At 39.7% G+C, this 19,771-nt stretch overlaps 3 protein-coding genes across 4 annotated transcripts; 2 read left to right on the top strand and 1 right to left on the bottom strand.

Annotated features, from left to right (window-relative positions):
• Positions 1-4,419: 4,419 nt before the first annotated feature.
• Positions 4,420-11,020, top strand: LOC122670584 (ethylene-overproduction protein 1-like). Its single transcript, XM_043867526.1, has 4 exons — positions 4,420-6,664; positions 7,542-7,833; positions 7,937-8,246; positions 10,378-11,020. The coding sequence occupies exons 1-4, from the start codon at positions 4,689-4,691 to the stop codon at positions 10,614-10,616; spliced, it is 2,817 nt and encodes a 938-aa protein (XP_043723461.1). The 5' UTR covers positions 4,420-4,688; the 3' UTR covers positions 10,617-11,020.
• A 1,470-nt stretch (positions 11,021-12,490) lies between these two features.
• LOC122659203 lies at positions 12,491-16,052 on the top strand. 2 transcript variants are annotated; one of them, XM_043854342.1, is made up of 5 exons: positions 12,491-12,649; positions 12,772-12,916; positions 13,037-13,194; positions 14,067-14,151; positions 14,236-16,052. In XM_043854342.1, the coding sequence occupies exons 1-5, from the start codon at positions 12,558-12,560 to the stop codon at positions 15,742-15,744; spliced, it is 1,989 nt and encodes a 662-aa protein (XP_043710277.1). In that variant the 5' UTR covers positions 12,491-12,557; the 3' UTR covers positions 15,745-16,052. The 2 variants fall into 2 exon arrangements, with proteins under 2 accessions (XP_043710277.1, XP_043710283.1); XM_043854348.1 differs by lacking the exon at positions 12,491-12,649 and having other exon boundaries at positions 12,778-12,926.
• A 626-nt stretch (positions 16,053-16,678) lies between these two features.
• On the bottom strand, positions 16,679-17,378 carry LOC122646972 (non-classical arabinogalactan protein 30). The gene has a single exon (XM_043840553.1). The coding sequence runs from the start codon at positions 17,342-17,344 to the stop codon at positions 16,811-16,813; it is 534 nt and encodes a 177-aa protein (XP_043696488.1). The 5' UTR covers positions 17,345-17,378; the 3' UTR covers positions 16,679-16,810.
• Between the last annotated feature and the right edge of the window lie 2,393 nt (positions 17,379-19,771).

Consider the following 19,771-nt stretch of genomic DNA (forward strand, 5'->3'; position numbering starts at 1 on the left):
TAAATGTTGACGTGGAAAGTTAAATGTGATGTATGTGGAATATGTTAGTTGCAATAGGTTGTAATATTTATTGGAAATAATTGAAGGTAAAAATAGATTGGATTTCTCTTTACGATTTCTCTTTGAAAAAAGAGGTTCGGCAACCTCCAAATATCGCCAACCAATCCTAAAATCTCTCTCCAATGGGCATTCTTATCTTCTTGAAGATAGGTAAACGTGGGACCTTGATCTTCTACGATGCGCTGCCCGTAGCGGCGAGAGCGGCGCAGAGTGTGTTGCATGTACAATGACCGCCTTACCCCCTCTTGGGCAAAGTGTTGGGCAGGGGGTAAGGTGGTCATTGCGTGCATGACACACTCTACGCTACTCTCACCGCTACGGGCAGGCACGTTGTAGAAGATCTCGATTGGTAAACGTGTGTACGTACCAATGGATGTCTCTTCATGGAGTGCTGACACATGTTATGTTTTTCCAAAACATAATAAGGAGAAGAGAACGCTGTTTGATCGCGTGGTTCTAGATACAAGAGTGCATGAAATTACTATCCAATACCTCTTGAAATAAAAAATCTTATCCATGTTGTTGCCCCTATGTGCTCTCATTGGCCACACACTGATGCAAGTAGTATTTGGAGGTCCCCATGATAATGCACCCAAACTTATTGGGAACATCCGTATGGGTTTGTCTCAAGTCTCTATCAGTCACAGTTATCATTATCCCCTCCAATTGGCTGTCCGCTCCAATTCTTTCAATTCCTCACATAGGAGCAAAAATGACCACCCTACACCTGCCTGAACACAGTACCCAAGGTGGGGTACTATAGTCATTTCCGCTTGTATGTGAGGAATTGGAGAAAATTGAAGCGGACAGCAAATTGGAGGTGATAATTATTCGTTACAGCTCCATCACAGACTCCAGGCTAGCTCTTTTGTTTGTTTGGGTATTAAATGAGTTTTGCCATTATTCTTATTTGTCTTCCACATCATTTTTGTGTCGACAACTTGATTTTGGTGTCTACCTTCCATTTCAAAAGCAATTTCCAATTCTCTATCTTCCCTTTGAATATCCACAACCACAGAAGCCTGACACTATTTTGATTCTCCTGTCTCTCTCTATCTTGTCAAATATGGAGTCAATCATGAAAACAAACATCAAAGGCCGGAGACAACAATAAAGAAAGCTCATGTTGTGGAGCCTATAAATAAACAGTGCTTGGGAGTTGGGACCAAGGTTTTAAAATCTGGATTGGATTGGATTGGAATGGGTTCATAGATCCAAATAGAGAGAAATTTATAGGGTTTTACGTGTGAATTGGCTGTGTTATATCGGTCAAAATCAGGATCAGTTACCGTGCATTCCGATATGAATCCACTTGTTAGTAACACTTATCACCCGAGGAAGTGAAAATTTAGAATTCTGAAACACACTTGTTTTGAAAGAGGATCCAGATCCTCTACAGTGCGCTCCCCATAGCTGTTTGAGCGGCGTAAACCGAGCCACGTGCACAATACCATCTTAACCCTGTCCAAACGTCTTGTTCGAGCGGGGGTAAGGTCGTCATTGCACGCACGGTCCAATCTACACTGCACATGCCATTTTAGTTCCCCAGTGCCTGTAATAAGGGGATGCAATGACCATCCTACCCCTGTTCGAACACTCTACCCAGGTAGGGTCCACCCTCCCTCTCTATTACAAGCATTGGGAAACTGGAGGTGATAATTTTATGATAAAATGGAGATGATCACCTTTCATTAAATGCCAAGCATAAGAAATAGAGAAGAATAATTGGAGAAGTGGAGAAGATCAGAGAGACTCAGTATACAAACCAAGAGGTCTAACAAACCCAATCCTTTTTGTCACATTAAAAAAGGCGTACCTAGTGTATGAGGCTTTAACCACTGCGGGGTCTGGGGAGGGTAATAATGTACGCAGCTTTACCCCTGTTTTTACATGGAAGTTGTTTTCAGACTTGAATCCATGACCACTTGGTCACAATGCTCTTTTTGTCACATTACAAGATAAAATGTAACGCTCCCAAATCCGGGTTAAGGATATGGCACAAGCCCTCAAAGGCCGTCGTCAATAAGTAACGATTGATCATTCAGTTCTATCACTTTCTATGTGCTGAAACATAATATCGACCAGATAATATCAGAGTTCTTTACCATTGTTTTCTCTCTTTTAGTCAGTAAAATATCAGAAAATCAATTAAATTTAACTCTTATATCAAGATCCCAAGTATATTGAATCAAAAACTCTAAAAAAAATTATAGATTTTGAGAATTCTTTGTTTCTTCTTCCTATTCCAAACATAGAAATCTAAATATTTCTTAGGACTACTTAAAACTCATAAGGGTCCTTTATCCATAATTAAAACTCAAGACCCTAAAAGGAAAAAAACCACTTATGACCTGCTTCAAGCCTTCAACTAATTCCCCAATGGTGCTTCTTTCACTGTTGACCTTGACTGCTTCAAAAACGCTTCTTCATGTTTGACCCTTGACTGCTTCAATATAAATTACTAAAGTCGTGCTTGAGAGCAATTGTTTTGTCTGTCTTTCTGTCTTTCCCTAGTTAGTTATTTCTATCGGTTTATGTTATGTTATGGTTTAATATTGGTTAAACCCGGTTTAAACCAACCCATCAGCAATCCTTCATATACTTCATTTAATGTGTCTTTGCTAAGAGATCTTGAGATCTTGTTTGGTGGTAGGTCCTTATTCAAACTTGTTTCTATCATCCCAAGTCCCAACCACCTTGCTTGTTTTATTTTCACTACTCTCATGTGGGTCAGCCATTATCCCATTATTACCCATTAGGTGGAACCATAACCAATGATCATCATCCAAGTGTATTTGGAGAGAGAGACAGAGAGAGAGAGGGGGAGATTCCATTTGATGGGACCTTAAGAAGGTAGATATGGCCTATAGCTCCTTAGTCATTGCATCAACCTTAAGCCTAATTATGATTAAGCATTAAGAAAGCAAAGCAGAGTCCTAAAGGGGTGGCCGACCAATCAAAATGGCATCTACTTATCACATGGTGTGGACAGACAAAATGCTTAATCAGAGGCTAATTCCCAAATCAAATTGGTGAGAGAGAGAGAGAGAAGAAACTTATGGACAAGTTAGATAATATTTTTATGTCTGGGTACATCCATTCTCTTCTTTTAAGTACAAATGCAGTCTCTATAAATTTATAGTAACTCTTAATTGAGTTATAACTAATCTCAATAAAAAGCTCCTTGAACTTCATCTTAAAAGCAAACTATAGCCCTCTCTTTCTCAAGAGTCAAGATCTCATCCCTCATGACCTTAGTAACCCAAAATTGGAATGGTGGATTTATCTACTAGAGTCCTAGATATGGGTATCCTCTTGATCATTTTCAGGACTAAGAAAGGTCCCTTGGACTGAGATCGGCCAATTGATTAATAAAAAAACTTTATATTTTGAAACCAAAATTGAATCATTTAACAAAATATCAAGTTCTGTTTTCAATTTTCGTCGGGGTCAATCGGTGCGGATCTAGAAATGACACCTCCAACTTAGAGGGAGACAATCAGATTTTTCCATATCATTCATAGCTGTCTATGTCTATAGGGGTATATCTTATAATAATTTAGGATAAATTTGTTTATTAGTGAAGGGTTTGTGAGCCCCCCCCATCTATCTCCACTAATATCTTAACTCCATTGGAGATAATGATTGCAACTACTATCAATTTCAACCCCACAAGAAATGCTAACTTTACTACTTCTCCTTCATAATTCCCTTTTTCTTAATAGGAACAGAAAAGGGCTGGATCTGGTTAGAACTTTTTGGTATTTGAAAAATCTCATTTTTATAGATTTAAAAAAGGGGAAGGTTAAAGGTATTAGAATATGAGCAATTGAGGAAATGGCCATTGGTTGTAGGGTCAGGTGACGTTGAAGGTAATGGGCCCAAAAAATGGGAAAATTAAGATCCCAAAAAATGGGTCCAATTTTGAGTGGAGTTGGGAGCTTCATGCCTTCAACACAACAGTGACTACTTCTCTGATTTAACAAAGAGTCAACAGAGAGAGGGAGAGGTCAGAGGAGCATGGAGATTTCTGCGGCTCTCCTCTTCTAACGGAATTAACACGCTCGTCCAGCAAACCAGAGATAGAGATTAGAGAGAGAGAGAGAGGGGTAGAGGGAGAGATGGAGTAAAGATTTGCAGTTCCAACGAACGTTAACCCAGCAACATCTGGTTGGCGACCAACGAGGGATGAAGAAGAAACATCCCTCAAAATTCTTTCTTTCTTGGTTTATTAAAAATAACACCATAAATTAATAAGCTTTTTATTTTTGTTAATTCGAAGGAGGAAGAGGAGAGGAGAATTACCCATTGTTTGAATCTGTGTATTCCTCCATCACGATCGTACTTTAAAAAAAAAAAATTGGAAAATAAGGGAAGGGAAAATTCGAAGGAGGAGGAAGAGGAAGAGGAAGAGGAGAGGAGAATTACCCATTGTTTGAATCTGTGTATTCCTTCATCACGATCGTACTCCCCTTCTCTTTCTCTCTTGGTATCTGTCAAATTCTTCCTCCTGGTTGTGGGTGTTTGCAGGTCAAAGGTAATTAATCGCTTTGATTATTTCTTGCTTTATTTTTTCATTTCTCTCTCTCTCTCTCTTTTTGGAGATCAAAACGGGAAGGAGAAGAAAGATGCAGCACAATTTGTTCACAACGATTCGTAGTTTGAAGATTGTGGATGGTTGCAAGGGTACACAAGTTTATGCCCTAAATCCAGCTGCAAATGCCGCCGGAATTGGTGGTTGTGTTGGTGTCGGAGATAAGCTCCATGATCATCTCAAGGCTAGTTCTATTCGGTGTAAATCTATGCACAACAGCTCCATAAGCGACATTCTTCTCCCTTTTGGGCTTCCTGTGACTGACCTCCTTGAGCCCCCAATTGAACCTTGCCTCAAATCTGTGAATTTTGTTGACACTCTCGCCGATGTCTACCGACGCCTTGACGACTCTCCTTCCCTCGACAAATCGATCATCTACCTTGAACAGTGCACCGTTTTTCGTTGCCTTTCTGACCCAAAGCTGCTCCGACGGAGTCTGCGTTCTGCACGTCAACATGCGGTTGACATCCATTCCAAGGTTGTTCTCTCCGCGTGGCTTCGGTTTGAGAGGAGAGAGGATGAACTCGATGGGTCATCTTCCATGGACTGTGGCGGACGCAAGATTGAATGTCCCAAGGCCTCTTTGGTTTCTGGGTATGATCCAGATTCGGTCTATGACCCTTGCCTGTGTTGTCGGAGCGCTTCAGAGGCTGCCGATGTAGAGGTTCCAATGGGGCAAGAAGAATGTTCAACGTCAAATGAAGATGGGGACATGTCATTCTGCATTGGTGATGAGGAGGTCAGATGTGTTCGATACCATATCGCTTCACTCTCGAGACCATTCAAGGCGATGCTTTATGGTAGTTTTACAGAGTCACGGACAGAGACGATTAATTTTACGCAGAATGAGATTTCAGTAAAGGGAATGCGAGCCGTGGAGATTTACAGCAGGACAAAGAAATTAGATGGGTTTCCTCCGGATATTGTATTGGAGCTGCTTTCATTTGCAAACAAGTTCTGTTGTGAAGAAATGAAGTGTGCTTGTGATGCCCATTTGGCTTCGCTGGTTTCTAATATTGATGATGCTTTAATATTGGTTGATTATGGGTTGGAGGAGATGGCATATCTTCTGGTTGCCTCTTGCCTGCAGGTCATGCTAAGGGAGTTACCTAAGGTTTTGTACAATCCTAATGTTATGAGATTGTTCTGTAGTTCGGAGGCGAAGGAGAGATTTGCCATGGTTGGGCACGCATCGTTTCTGTTGTATTACTTCTTGAGCCAGGTGGCAATGGAGGATGACATGAAATCAAACACTACCGTGATGTTGTCGGAGAGGATGGTGGAATCTGCAGTGTTGGGGTGGCAGAAGAAGCTTGCCTTGCACCAACTTGGCTGCGTGATGCTTGAGAGAAAAGAGTACAAGGATGCCAACAAATGGTTTGAGGCAGCAGCAGAAGCCGGCCACGTTTATTCGTTGGCAGGTGTTGCAAGGACCAAATACAAACGGGGTCACAAGTATTCAGCATACAAGCTATTGAACTCTCTAATCTCAGATTATCAACCAGTTGGATGGATGTACCAAGAGCGATCTTTGTATTGTAATGGGAAGGAGAGGGTGACAGATTTGCAAACTGCAACAGAGTTGGACCCTACCCTTTCGTTTCCATACAAGTACAGGGCAGTTGCAATGGTGGAAGAGAACAAGATTGGGGCAGCCATCTCTGAGATTAACAAGATCGTTGGGTTCAAGGCTTCCACTGACTGCCTTGAGTTACGTGCTTGGTTCTGTATTGCCCTCGAGGATTATGAGGGAGCTCTAAGAGACATTGGTGCGCTCTTGACTTTGGACCCTAATTACATGATTTATCATGGAAAGGTTCATGGGGAATACCTGATTGAGCTCCTTCAACAACATGTTCAACAGTGGAGCCAGGCTGATTGCTGGATGCAACTTTATGATCGATGGTCTTCTGTCGATGATATTGGTTCCCTCGCTGTTGTACACCAGATGCTGGCAAATGACCCTGGGAAAAGCCTTCTACGGTTTCGGCAATCCCTCCTCCTTTTAAGGTAAGTGTTATCATTTTTTTGTACATTGGTTGCTTTGTTAATGCTTTGTTCAACTGTCTTCCTCAGCGATGTGTAATTTCAGTTCCCCTAAGCTCTGCTGAGAACCAATTTTACTCAGTTGCTCTTAACAGCCTTCTGCGGAGAGGGAAGAAAAAAATTAAAGACCAATATGTCAAAATCTCATCTTCTCTTTAAATCCAGCAAATTTTGAAGCTCTCTTAGGTCCACCTCACTTTCCTTTAGTGATAGTTTAGCATCTCCTTAGAAACTAGGTTTTGCTCTTTAATTCTTAACTATTTTTCAACAAAGAGAGCAAAAAAAAAAAGCAATTACCAAGAATGAAAGAAAAAGGATGTCATATTGATGCACTTAGTAGGGGCTGTGTGGTGCAAAAGATGCTAATGTTGACGGCATCCAACATGTTTTCGATATTTATGTCCTTTATGTGGCTTCTCAACAACTTTCTAGTGGGTCATATTAATAAACCATGTTATGTTTCTTCTCCATATTTCATTTGTCATTTCTCATCTCTTTTTCCATCCCTTTTTTGGTGCTGACCTCTATTTTCTCTACTTTGTTTTGTTTGGATCCATGTAGCTGACCCCATTAAGTTGGGATAAGGCTGAGCTTGTTGTTGTTGTTATGTTTCTTCTCCACTTTGGAATGTTGAAGTATGAATGGCAGTTTCTTGTTAAATCACATGACACAGTTATCCTTTTCAGTCACAGATACAAGAACAAAGTTCTGAAGCTAAATTTGAAAACATATTAGAGCTATGATTTATGTTGTTAGAAGAAATTTATGTTTTCTACCTGTATTTTTGTCTCTATTCAAACTTATCATATTGCAGCAACATCCCTGATTTTGAATGATATAGGTTAAATTGTCAAAAGGCTGCAATGCGCAGTTTGCGTTTGGCTAGAAATCATTCTAGTTCTGAGCATGAAAGGCTTGTCTATGAAGGATGGATTTTATATGACACGGGCAATCGTGAAGAAGCATTAGCTAAGGCTGAGGAGTCCATTTCCATTCAAAGATCATTTGAAGCTTTTTTCCTCAAAGCATATGCTTTAGCTGATACAAGCCTAGATACAGAATCTTCATCTTATGTTGTCCAACTTTTAGAGGAAGCTCTGAAATGCCCTTCTGATGGTCTTCGGAAAGGACAAGTATGTATTACTAACTGATTTATGAAGAATGTTGTTAGTGGACCCTATTATCGTTGTCATGTTACGTGAAATGTGTTGTTTCATGCAAATGTGATGCATGCAGGCATTAAACAATCTAGGGAGTGTCTACGTAGACTGTGATAAACTGGATCTTGCTGCAGACTGCTACTTGAATGCTCTTAACATAAGGCATACACGAGCACATCAAGGCCTGGCACGTGTTTATCATCTCAAGAATCAAAGAAAAGCTGCCTATGATGAGATGACAAAACTGATAGAGAAGGCTCGAAACAATGCATCAGCATATGAGAAACGTTCAGAATACTGTGACCGTGACATGGCAAGAAGTGATCTCAGCATGGCAACACAATTAGATCCACTGCGGACTTACCCATACAGATATAGAGCAGCAGGTATGCTCCATGACCCTTCACAAATAAGCTGTTTCATTTCATTAGTTCTACAAGTATGCAATTGTTTATTGGTTTTTTCTTCTAGGCATGTTCTAAAGTCCTATGATTCAGTTGTTTTTTTGGATTGTATATGATTCAGTTGTTATTTCTTCTTAGGTTGTTTTTTTTTTTTTTAAATTCTTGTCCCCTATTCGGTAATCTCTAGCTGTAAAATCTTGATGAATGAATCAAGTCATCCTTCTTGTTACTTAGAGATCTCTTTTACCTCTTTATTCAGTAGTAGATTTTCAGGCACTATTTATTTTCCCTTGTAGCTGGGGGACATAAAGCTCCGAGTGTATATGTATGTGATTACCCATCTATGGATATCAAGTATTCCCAAGTTCGTTTGACAGTATACTTTTTCATGCTATAGCTATGCATGGCTTGACATGTACAAGCCAATTTATTCATATAAAAAAATAAAATTAAGAAATCCAATTCGGAAGCTCAGGCACTAAGGTCTGTTTGGTAACATTTCTATTCCAAAGGAATATTTCTGAGTTGGAATTTTTTTTAAAGGTTTCTGTTATTGAGGAGTATTTATGGATGTCCAACATCATCATGATTTCTTATAGCTTGTGAGATAAAGATGTAAGTAAATTTCTGTAACTGATTGCCCTAAATTTTGTTGTGGTTGAATCCAAAACAAACTCTTGATTCTACAATTGAAAGAAAGAAAATGCTAGATTCATAAGAAAGAGAATTTCTTTGTTGTCATCCAATCCATTGTGAGTATGGACTGAAAATCTAGAATCTTGTGAAATTAGTTCCTAAAGTGATAAGCTTCCTGATATTTCTAGTTTAACCTATTTTCCAAAATTGGCTACCAACCCTTTTGAACTGCCAACTCTTGAATCTAAGCACAAGATTCCATAGTTCAGTTGGGATGTCTCTTTCATTTGGAGGATGGGACCTGCTAATTGCCTGGCTGATGAGTTAGCCAATGCTAGGGTGGTTAAGAAGCTAATATATTTTTGTGCTTCAGTGGAATCTGTTGTTGAAGTACGGAATGTTTGTGTCGCTTCAGATCTCTTTTCTTTAAAGAAATTCTGTTATTTAATGCTGGGGAGCCTGGGGGGAATCTTAGAACTGCCAAAACAACGGTAAAGACTTATATAGAATAATAGCAAAGAACAAAATGAACAAAAATAGACTAACTTCTTTCATTTGGAAGAAATTTATTCAAGTTGAAAGCCTACTATGCAATCCCTCTGAAGACAACTTTGTCAGGAATTGATGACAGAGACAAAGAGTCATTATCATTTATCCTTCAAGATTTGTTGTACCAAGTGCTTAGAAAGATGTGCATTGTCTGCAAAAGCATTTGCCACTGCGTTTGCAAGAGCAAGGACCAACAAACCTTAATGAATTGATCTAGTGAGTAGTGAGTAATTGAGGAAAGAAGGATGTCTCCTGCTATGGGTGTTGTGTAGGCTAGCATCTAAGGAGGTTCAGTGACAGAAATGGATTCAACAGTTCACTATTAATGATTAATTTAGAACCACTACTCCCCCCCCCCCCCCCCCCAAAAAAAAAAAAAAAAAAAGATTCATTTAGAACCAAGATGAGCAACAGAAATTTATTGAGAAAAGGACACTAAAAAAAGGAGCACTGAAGGAGACTTCTGCAAAGTCCACAATGTTTTTCAGTTATAGACTACCACAACCTTTTCCAGTTATCTTCTGTATCCTGTTGGTTGCCTTGTATTAATAAAGGTTCTGACAATCTGCCACAGCACAACGATGAAAGGTTACAGCTAACATGGAACTGAAGAGAGAGTGTATATAAAAGATGGTTCCATTTGAATGTGTTAAGACTGTGTCTCAAACCCAAACATAGATTAGCAAGGAAGGTGGATGTATCTTTATTGGTGATTACAGGAAATCTATGCATTTCTGTGAAGTAGGAGGGCTGAAATTATGATGTTTACCCATATAATTTACTTAGGGTACTTGTGCTTTGCGAGTAATTTTTATGAGGCATTAACAATAGTACAAAATCAGCTTTGACATTACGTTCCACTTTTAATTTATCTACTACTTGCAAATCTAAATAATTACTAACACTTTGTATTTGGGTCCCCCTACAGTGCTGATGGATGACCATAAAGAAGCAGAAGCCATAGCAGAACTTACAAGGGCCATAGCTTTCAAGCCAGATCTGCAGCTTCTTCATCTTCGGGCCGCATTCCATGATTCAAAGGGTGACACTGCTTCCACACTGCAAGACTGTGAGGCAGCACTCTGCCTTGATCCCAGCCACACAGACACACTTGAACTTTATAACAAAGCGCGGGAACGAGTCACTGATCAACAAGAGAAAAAGTGAAAAAGTGAGATGATATTTTTTTGTAATCAAAACCCTAATATGGGCGCACTGGTTGCCTATTTTTTGGTTACGGTTGAAACAAAAACAGTTATCACCATACCTCTCCGGTTTTGGGATTCTGGACTATTGTTTCTAAAAGCATCCAAGTACAGACTTATCATGGCCATGAGGGAAAAAGTGGAAGAAGACAATGAGAAAGAAGAGCTGACAGTATTATGTATATATTCATACCCCGGATATGTATTTCGAGATGATCAAGAGTGCAGGGTACAATTGCTGCCCATTAGACTGCTCCATTGTTAGGGTGCTGTAAAAAGGAGGGAACAAAGAAAGAAAGAAAGAAAAATTGTGTACATGACGAAATGAAAGCTTGTGATGAATTGTCCGTTCAGTTGGAAGGTTTACTTATTAACCACGTCGTGTAATATTTTTTTTTGTTTTTTGGTGTCATAGCCATTACAAAATTTTCCTCACAATAGATGGCAAAGGGTTTTCCCTTGTAGTCTTTTCTATCCTTTAAAATTCTCTCGGACTTGAATTCAGAAAGCATTCACATTTCCTAATATTTCAGCAACTGAGAATTTTGATTTGCTATTCTGTTAAGCTGATTCCAAGGCCTCTGAAATCTTGTTGCAACCACATAAAAACCCATATTTGGCCCTAACTATTATGGATGAATTTTTTTATTCTGAGGGACATATCCTCCTCATCTAGAAAAACTGGACCTCCAACCAAGAGAAAATGGTGAAAGTGAAATTAAATCCCTATAGTGTGTGGCCCACACCAGCCCTCCCATGAGTGAGTCTATCTCTCTCTTCATATTAAAAGACACCTATTCTCCCTTGTTCTGAGGAGGAGAAAGATAAACACATTTTACGTCAACAACAAAACTACAGTGACACAACCCTATCACATCTCATTTATACCTCGGATGCAATATTGTTAGAATTTGAAAAAGGGGCACACAGAAATTGTAATTACATTTTAAATTTTAGTTTCGCATAAATCAAAATAAATGGTTTGTGTGATCACAAATCACAATAGCTCTCTAGCTATTTGTGATTTTTAATTTATTTATCAAAAATATTTTTAATTTATAATAAATAGAAATAAGTATCATAAATCATACCAAACATTTACAAAAATTAAAATATTAAATAAATGCAAAGGTAAAGGCCAGGCACGTTGGTGTTGTGCCCAGCCTAAGTCTCTTTCTCTCCCACCCTCTATGGAAATGACCCCCCTACCCTCCCCTTCCCACCCTCTTCATTGGGCATAGCCGCTAGGTGTACCCAACCCTCTCCCAAAATACAAATATAAACTATATCAAAGAGTAATTTAAGAATTAGCCTCCATAAATGTATTCTAGTAAATAGAATTTCAATTGGATAGATAGTTAGGTTTGAATCAAGTTCTCTTGGATTACTATAAAAGGACTCGCATTTAACAATGTGTTTTCTCAAATTATTTTGACAACATAAATTGAGAAAAGAGAATCCATTCACCAAGATGAATTCAGATATGCATGAGGTATCAAGAGGGTATTTTTGAGAACATATTAAAAGCTTATAGGGGTTGTGAACCCTAGGATGGTGGTTGAAGGTTCACAATGCGGTGGATGAAAACTTTGTCCATTTTGGATCGAGTTTTCCTCCACCCACAGTGAAAAAGGTGAACGAACACCTAGGAAGTTCTTTTTATTCTTTTCTTTTCTTAGTATCCAAACACAACCTATAGAATTTAGAATCCAAGAAAAGAAAACAAATGAGGAGAAAATTTTTCTTTTTTTTTCTTTTCTTTTCTTGGCTTCCAAACATAGCCTAAGAATCCCCCGCACTACATATTTCAAATTTAAATAAGTTCTCCTTATCTTCGCCAAATCTGCTACTCTGTGTTATTTATTAGTTATTATTGTTGCTCCCAGAGAAACGGGAAGAGAAAATGGCGGATGGGCTTCACAATGAACTCTTCTCTTCGTTGATCACTGATATAAAGACCTACACAGGCAAAGACCCTCTTCTCCCATGGCTCCGGTAAGAAAAACCCATCTCTCCACTTCCTTCCCTTTCATCGTTTTCGATTCTCTCTCTTTTTTTTTTTTTTTTTTTCTTTCGATTTCCACTTTTCCTTATTCCTATAATCAAATATCGATCAGAGGAGTTCGAAAGATGAAGGAATCTCTCCCTACTCAGCTTCTCAAGGGGAAGCTCCCCCGATTCCTACAGAAATGCGCTCAAACCTTCGAGGCTGATCGGTGTTACCGGAATGACTTGCGATATCTTCGTGTTTGGATACAACTGGTAACTGAGAGTTACTATCTACATGCCATAGTTTCTCGAGCATTTTATTTTTGAGCAATTTTTGCCTTTTCTGTTCTGTTTATTAATCGAAATTCCTCTACCTTTACTTCATTTGGGTAGTTGGATTTTGTGCATGATCCTCGGGCACTTTTGAAGACGATGGAGGCGAACCGGATTGGAACAAAGCTGGCCCTATTTTATCAAGCCTATGCTCTGTACTATGAGAAGCTCAAGAAATTTGAGGATGCAGAGAAGATGTACCATTTGGGGGTTCAGAAGTAAGCTATTTTTTTTTTTTTTGCTAATTCCAATCTTAACTCAGTTACAAGTTTTTTTGTTTTAACCTTCACGATAGATGTTCTATTTAGTGTTTGATTGATGTAAGTTAATATTACTTTGAGTTGCTGAGATTGCTCCAGTAATTTCTTTTGGGCTTCCTGGCATGGAAATTGAAATTCTGGATTACCCTAAGTAATAAGCTTTTTACAAGAATCTAATCATAACATCCTTTCTTTAGTCTGGTATTATCAAAGCCTCAACATTGCTCCTTGAAAGAATTTAGATCTTGATGTAAACTTAGGGAAATCTAGCAGGGTCAGAAAGGTATACATTGCCTCAATTTACACTATAGACTGTACAAAGTTAGGTTCACTGGAATCAAGATGCTTATTGTTTTTAGTTCTTTCATCTGGAAATTGTTTCACTTTCAAATTTTTAAAAGTTTCCCAGATTGAGAAATTGCCACCCAAAAAGAAGTGGTATACTGTTTGATTATTTTGTATTGTGTCTGCATTATTTATGAAGCAGTAGGGTGACATATACAGCATTTATGGCTTCTATTGGTCTAAATTTTCACTCTTAAGTATATTGGCATGACAATTAGGTATTCACCTGTAATGAGCTTCAAATAGTTTCTAGTTTGAATCAGTGAAGTTGAGGTAATATGCAATCAAGAGTTACTCTCCCCTCCTAAAGGTAGACTGACAATATTATTTTTTGACTGAATGAACTATGTCTGCTTCATAATGTACATTGATCAATAACCCTTCCTTAGCACAGTTTAGTTCTTGACAAGCTGAATTGTTTGACTAGTCATTCATCTGCACTTGTTCTAATAAAGCTAATCCACCACATAATAACTGTTGAACAGCCTCGCAGAGCCTGCTAATGAGTTGCAGAAGTTGTATGAGCAATTCCTTCATCGTATGGAGCTCTACAAGAAAAGGAAAAGCAGGGTATCACTTCTGTTGTTTTTTATTGGGTTATTCTTGTTGTTGTTCTCAGTTATCTGACTATCGAAGAATGTTCATCGATGCCAGGAAGGAAGAACTGCCTTGAGGCTCCTGGATACTAGGACCGTCCCTGCCCATTCCAGAGAGATTGAAGAAACCAAAGAAGATAGCAGCAGGTTGGAAAGTAGGAAATTAGGAGCATGCTCTGGGACTGCATTACTCAAAGCAGAGAATAGCAACAAAAATGCTCAGAGCAAGAAGATAGTAGAAGAAAGCTCTCCTGATATCATGAGGGGGAAATCAGATTCCGAGGCTCACTTTCAACGTAGCCATCTTGAGGTTTTAGTAGAATGCTGTGATACTGGAATATCCAGTGATTTTTCTCCAAAGAGGGAAGTCATGGGAACTGTGGGCCCCAAAAGCTCCATAAAGCACCAAGAGTCCAATTATGTGGAATCAGATAATCCAAGCACAGTCTACATTGAAGACACAATTGTGGTGAAGTATGTAGATACTGCAATAGTCGGGAAGTCCGGACCTGAAGATGCCTGCCATAATGGTTTGGTAGATCCAACAATCAACATGAAGGAAGCCATGAATGCCATTAACTGCATGTTTCGGGAGCCTTTGGAGCCAGAACCAGTGGCAGTGGGTAGGAGAAGATCACATAGAACCCAACCCAGATTAAATCAGGCTGTTAGCAATGAATTTGAGGTGTTTATTGATGAAGGCTTGGATAATGGGGTTGTGTTATTTGATCAGAGAGTGGAAAAGGATTGTTCACTTCCGTTGGACTCTGTGCATACTACAAACCAGACATCACTAAAGAAAAACGGCAGATTTGAAACAACGAAGCCTGTTCAAGAACCCTTCAAAATATTTGTTGATGATGAGTGTGACTTTGAGGGAGGTGACAGCAAAGACAAGAACAATAATTTAGCACACCATGCGGTCCAGCATCCTTCTGGAAATACTATGGAGCAGGCTGTTCAAGAACCCTTCAAAATATTTGTTGATGATGAGTGTGACGTTGAGGGCGGTGACAGCAAAGACGAGAACAATAAATTATCACACCATGTGGCCCAGCATCCTTCTGGAAATACTCTGTTACCTGCTCCATGTGTAAATGCATTTCAATTTCCATGTCCAAATGATCTCTTATCCAATGGCTCTTGTAATCAGGACATAGGGAGCTCAACCAACTTGAAATTCCAGGACGATACAGTTGTTTGTAGGTTTGTGGGGTCTAATTTGGATGAGCCAGAGGTGGAGAATGCGTGCCACCATGGATTAGTAGAACCTACAATTAACTTGAAGGAGGCTATGGACGACATAAACAGCATGTTTGGAAAACCTCTACATTTTGTGAAGTTCAACAGATCAAAGAAACAGTGTAAAGTATCAGATGGTAAGAGGGACCACAATGGGTTTTTCATTCTGTCTGATGAGGACGTAGAAGATGAACCAAAAGTAAAAGCACCATCGAGATCGTCTAGCAAATTGGGCAGGGATTTTGATTTATTTGAGCCAACTGCTGTTACAAAGGAGGCCATGTCTGAGATAAATGAGATGTTTGGAAAGCAACTGGATTTTTAGGAAGATGTTAACTTAATTGCTTGTTCAAAGTAGGTAGAGCTTTCCCTATAGGAAGAAAGGACTGCTTGCTATAGCCTCTACTGTTTCCCTTTTACCAGAAATCGTGAAGGGTGGGAAGACATTTTTTTTTCATCCCTGTTTGTTGCAAGGCCATCTTAGTTTTTCCTAGAGCCTTGTTATTGATTCGGCAACTGGGTAAAATTGAGGAATTGTATATGCCTTTTTTTTTTTCCGTGTCAAATTAGTGGGATTTATGGACATAAGGGAGGCTGAGGGTCTAAGACACTGGCATTGCCGATTTACTTTCAGAGCTTTGATTCGTTTTTACATGTGCAAGACTTGAAATTTAAAAAGCAGGAAGATAAAAAAGAACAGAAATTCTGTAATTTGTATGTTACTAAATTTTTTGTTTTTATTTTCTGTCATCCCATCAATATTCGCCAAATTATTAACTTGGTTGCTCACCTTTATCAGTTTCCAAGTCGTCTACTAAATGGGCTTTTGACAGTGCAAAATTTGTCCAGCATCATCAAATTCAGTTGCAATTGAGGGGTGAAGCCATGATCTTGTGACCATGAATCACTTACACATAACCCAGCTGTGCAGAGTGAAGAATCAAACTGCACTGCAGCCCAAACCATCTAAAGGTAATGATTAATGGTAAGCAGGGTCATCTATTTGGGGTGTGATCTAGATTAGTGGTTTCTTGTAGGGACTTAGAAGCACTTATCCCACCATCAGGGAGTTCACTAGGTCGCAATTATTAATTTTAAGGGGCTTAATGATCATAAAGTTATCCAGTTTAACTTGTAAGCAGTGCACCTTAAAGCAGTTTTTCTGCTTTTGCTAGTTTTGCATCAGCATCACCAAATGGCTGAAAAGTTTTTAAACAACTTACAATCAAAACAGCAGCATAAGCAATAGCCAAAAGAACCCAATAAATAGAGATGAGGGGTATGTAAATTCAATGGGAAATTGTTTGTTGTACAACACTTCAACAGGAAGGAGAAAAAACTCAACTCTTTGATGTATAATAATATATGGAATATAAATGAGATTGCAGTGATCAGTAGTGAATCTTTGGAGGGCAATGGGCTGGGCGGAAAGCTAACGGACCAGCAGTATACACCACAGCCTCATAGTTTGTTCCAAACAATCTCTTGTCCTCATAACGAAATGATGCGCCATCAAGACCATAGTTGATGTTGGTGACAAGTCTGCAATTGGCAAGGGGAGATGAAACAGGGTGCACAGTGCATCCATGAAGGGGATGGTCCAAGATATAATGTTTCATTGTGAAACCTTTAAGGATCTCATAGAAATATCCAGACTTATCAGTTGTAGAAACCTTGTAGAAGCTCACTCTATTCTTGTGATCTTTGCAAATAATACTTACATTTGCAGCAGGGATCGGTTCAGCCTTAGTCAATGACCATGTCCCATGATGATCACAGCTCTGGCAGTAAACTGTACCTTCTACAGCCACATCTATGTTGGTCTCTAAGGGTAAGTATTCTACATGACCAGCAGCTACAGAAGTGAAAGCCAAAGGAAGTAAGAGAAGCAATGAGAGAACGGTAATGAGCTGTTGGTTTGCCATCTCCCCTGAGAGATCACAACAGCTCTTTGACACAAAGTTGTACAAGAAGGATGAAGAGAATGTGCTGCTTAGAGCAACTATATATAATTACATAGATTCTTTGTTTCTGAAAAAAAAAGATTTAGTGGAATTTGGTGAACGTGTGAGCAACTAAATTCCTTAAGGAGATGTACGTGAAGACCACCATCTATTTGTTTAATTGGAGAACGAGGGGTAGTTAGATTTGGTTATGAGGTTGGATGGGTTGTGAATGTTGACCACCACGGCTATACTATCATATAGAATGCCGTTGATTTAGAAGATCAGACCAGGTTTGTGATCATGTTGTATTAGGTGATTGCATTTCATGGTCTCCAATCCAACGGACGTGAAGCTAACACGTTGGTGTCGATTATATGGAATAGAACATATCACACGCCACTCTCTATAATTATTAGGGGGAAGAGTTCTCTGTGGGGGAACATGGCCCCGTGTGGGGGCCACTGTGAACATATATGTAAACATCAACAAAACAGACATTTCCAGCTTTATTAGGGGCGGGATGGTCATTTTTCCAATGGGCAGAGGGGCCAGACTCTCCCAGAAATCATTTTCCAAATTATTAGATTATTCAGCCATACAAAATAAAGAATAGAAAAGGAATGCTAGCGATCTGTTCCCAGTCAAGGAAGAGTTCAGGTCTGCTACACACATGGGGATGGGTGGGGGACAGATCTGAACCCTCCATGGGGGTGTGAGACCCACGTCCCATGGAGGGGTCAGATCTGTCCCCACCCATCCATGTGGGTAGCTGATCCGGATTCTCAAGGAACGGCCCAGCCAATCATTACAATGAGCCCTACAATTTCATATTACAGGGCCCTAGACATTTTGGGGCGGGATTAGGATTTTGAAAAGCTTTTCGTATTGCAATTTTTTGTTTAGAATGCCTGTGTTTCTGTGTCCTTTTCCTACCCATACATCCCTCAACAAGAAATTAGAAGAAATTAGAAGTGCATCCTCTCTAAGGGAATAAAAAGAAGACAAAAGGGTTAATCGACATCCTCTATTTTCGGCTGCCCCTATTTTCGTGTGCGCCCTACACGCAATAGAGCATGCAAAGACCGCCTTACCCCTGCCTGAGCGCATACAGAAATAGGGGCAGACGGAAGTAAAGGATCTGGACCCTGAAGAAAGAAAAAGAGTTGTCGTTACTCTCAGTAACCACATCATTAGTTTATTACCATCCACTTCCCCAAGAACCCTGTCCTCAAAGTTCAGCTCAGGATATAACTGCTGCAAGGTGGTAACATCATCCCAAGAAGCTTCTTCGAGTGGCAGCCTTTCCCACTGAATCAATGCCTGGGCCACAAACTGCCCTTGGCATTCCCAACGACGATAGTTCAGCACAGCAGTTGGAGTTTTGGATGGGTCTGAAGAACTGAATTTGATAGTGTTCAGGAACCTGGTCGCTCAGTCGGATTGCCGATACACTGCTTGAGAGAGAAACATGAAATACAGAGTGGATATTATAGGCTGTATCGGGTAAATCCAGCTTGTATGCTACTGGACCGATGCACTCCAAAATTTGGAAAGGACCAAAGAAACGATGATCGAGTTTCTGGTGGGTGCGTAGAGCGACCGATTGTTGGTGATATGGCTGAAGCTTGATGTAGACCCAATCACCTAGGCTATATTTTTATCCATGCAGCCCTTATCGGTCTGAAAGTTCATGCGGGATTGAGCTCATGCAAGGTTAGATTTGAGTGTTTGCAGAATTGTATCGTGCTAAACATCGTCACATCATCATATTCGAACAAGAAGAGTTGTTGAGTCTTACAGCGATGACCTAGAGAACTTCTCGTCACAGTTGTAACAGAGCCCCTTCTCGCATCGAACTTACATCTCCCTAGGAGTGAGTCACTTGATAGGAATGCATGAAGGCAAGGGTGATGTTACAAAGCCTGAAGGGTTTGATGGAGAAGGAAGCAGTGGTGGTCAGGGGGGCCAATGGGAGGGGTAGGAGGCATCGAGCATCACTAAACTTAGAACCACATCAGATTCCCAAGCAGCCAAATTTACATTGGAGTGCTTGTGAGTTGTGACATTGAAACTTCAGAATCTCTAGTTGCAGCACAATATGGTCTTCATGCAAAACACCCACACACAAAGGTTGAGGTACTAAGTCCTACCTTTGTGTGTGTGTGTGTTTTTCCTTTTTCGGATCACATTCAGTATTAGGCCACTTTGAACACTGAATCTCACCCTTTTTCCATTGCATCATGAAATCAAAGCACAAAATTCAGGCAGGTTCACAGTTAGTAACAAGATTTCAGCACGAAAGATGAAGCATACCTTCTTATCTCCAAATTAAGAAAAGGAATAAAGCAAGAAGGGCAGATGGCGTCAAGAGAAAGAGACAGAGTGAACAGGATAGAACTAAAAATG

The sequence above is a fragment of the Telopea speciosissima genome, chromosome 1 (assembly GCF_018873765.1).
Source record: "Telopea speciosissima isolate NSW1024214 ecotype Mountain lineage chromosome 1, Tspe_v1, whole genome shotgun sequence".
In the NCBI taxonomy this organism is placed as follows: Eukaryota; Viridiplantae; Streptophyta; class Magnoliopsida; order Proteales; family Proteaceae; genus Telopea; species Telopea speciosissima.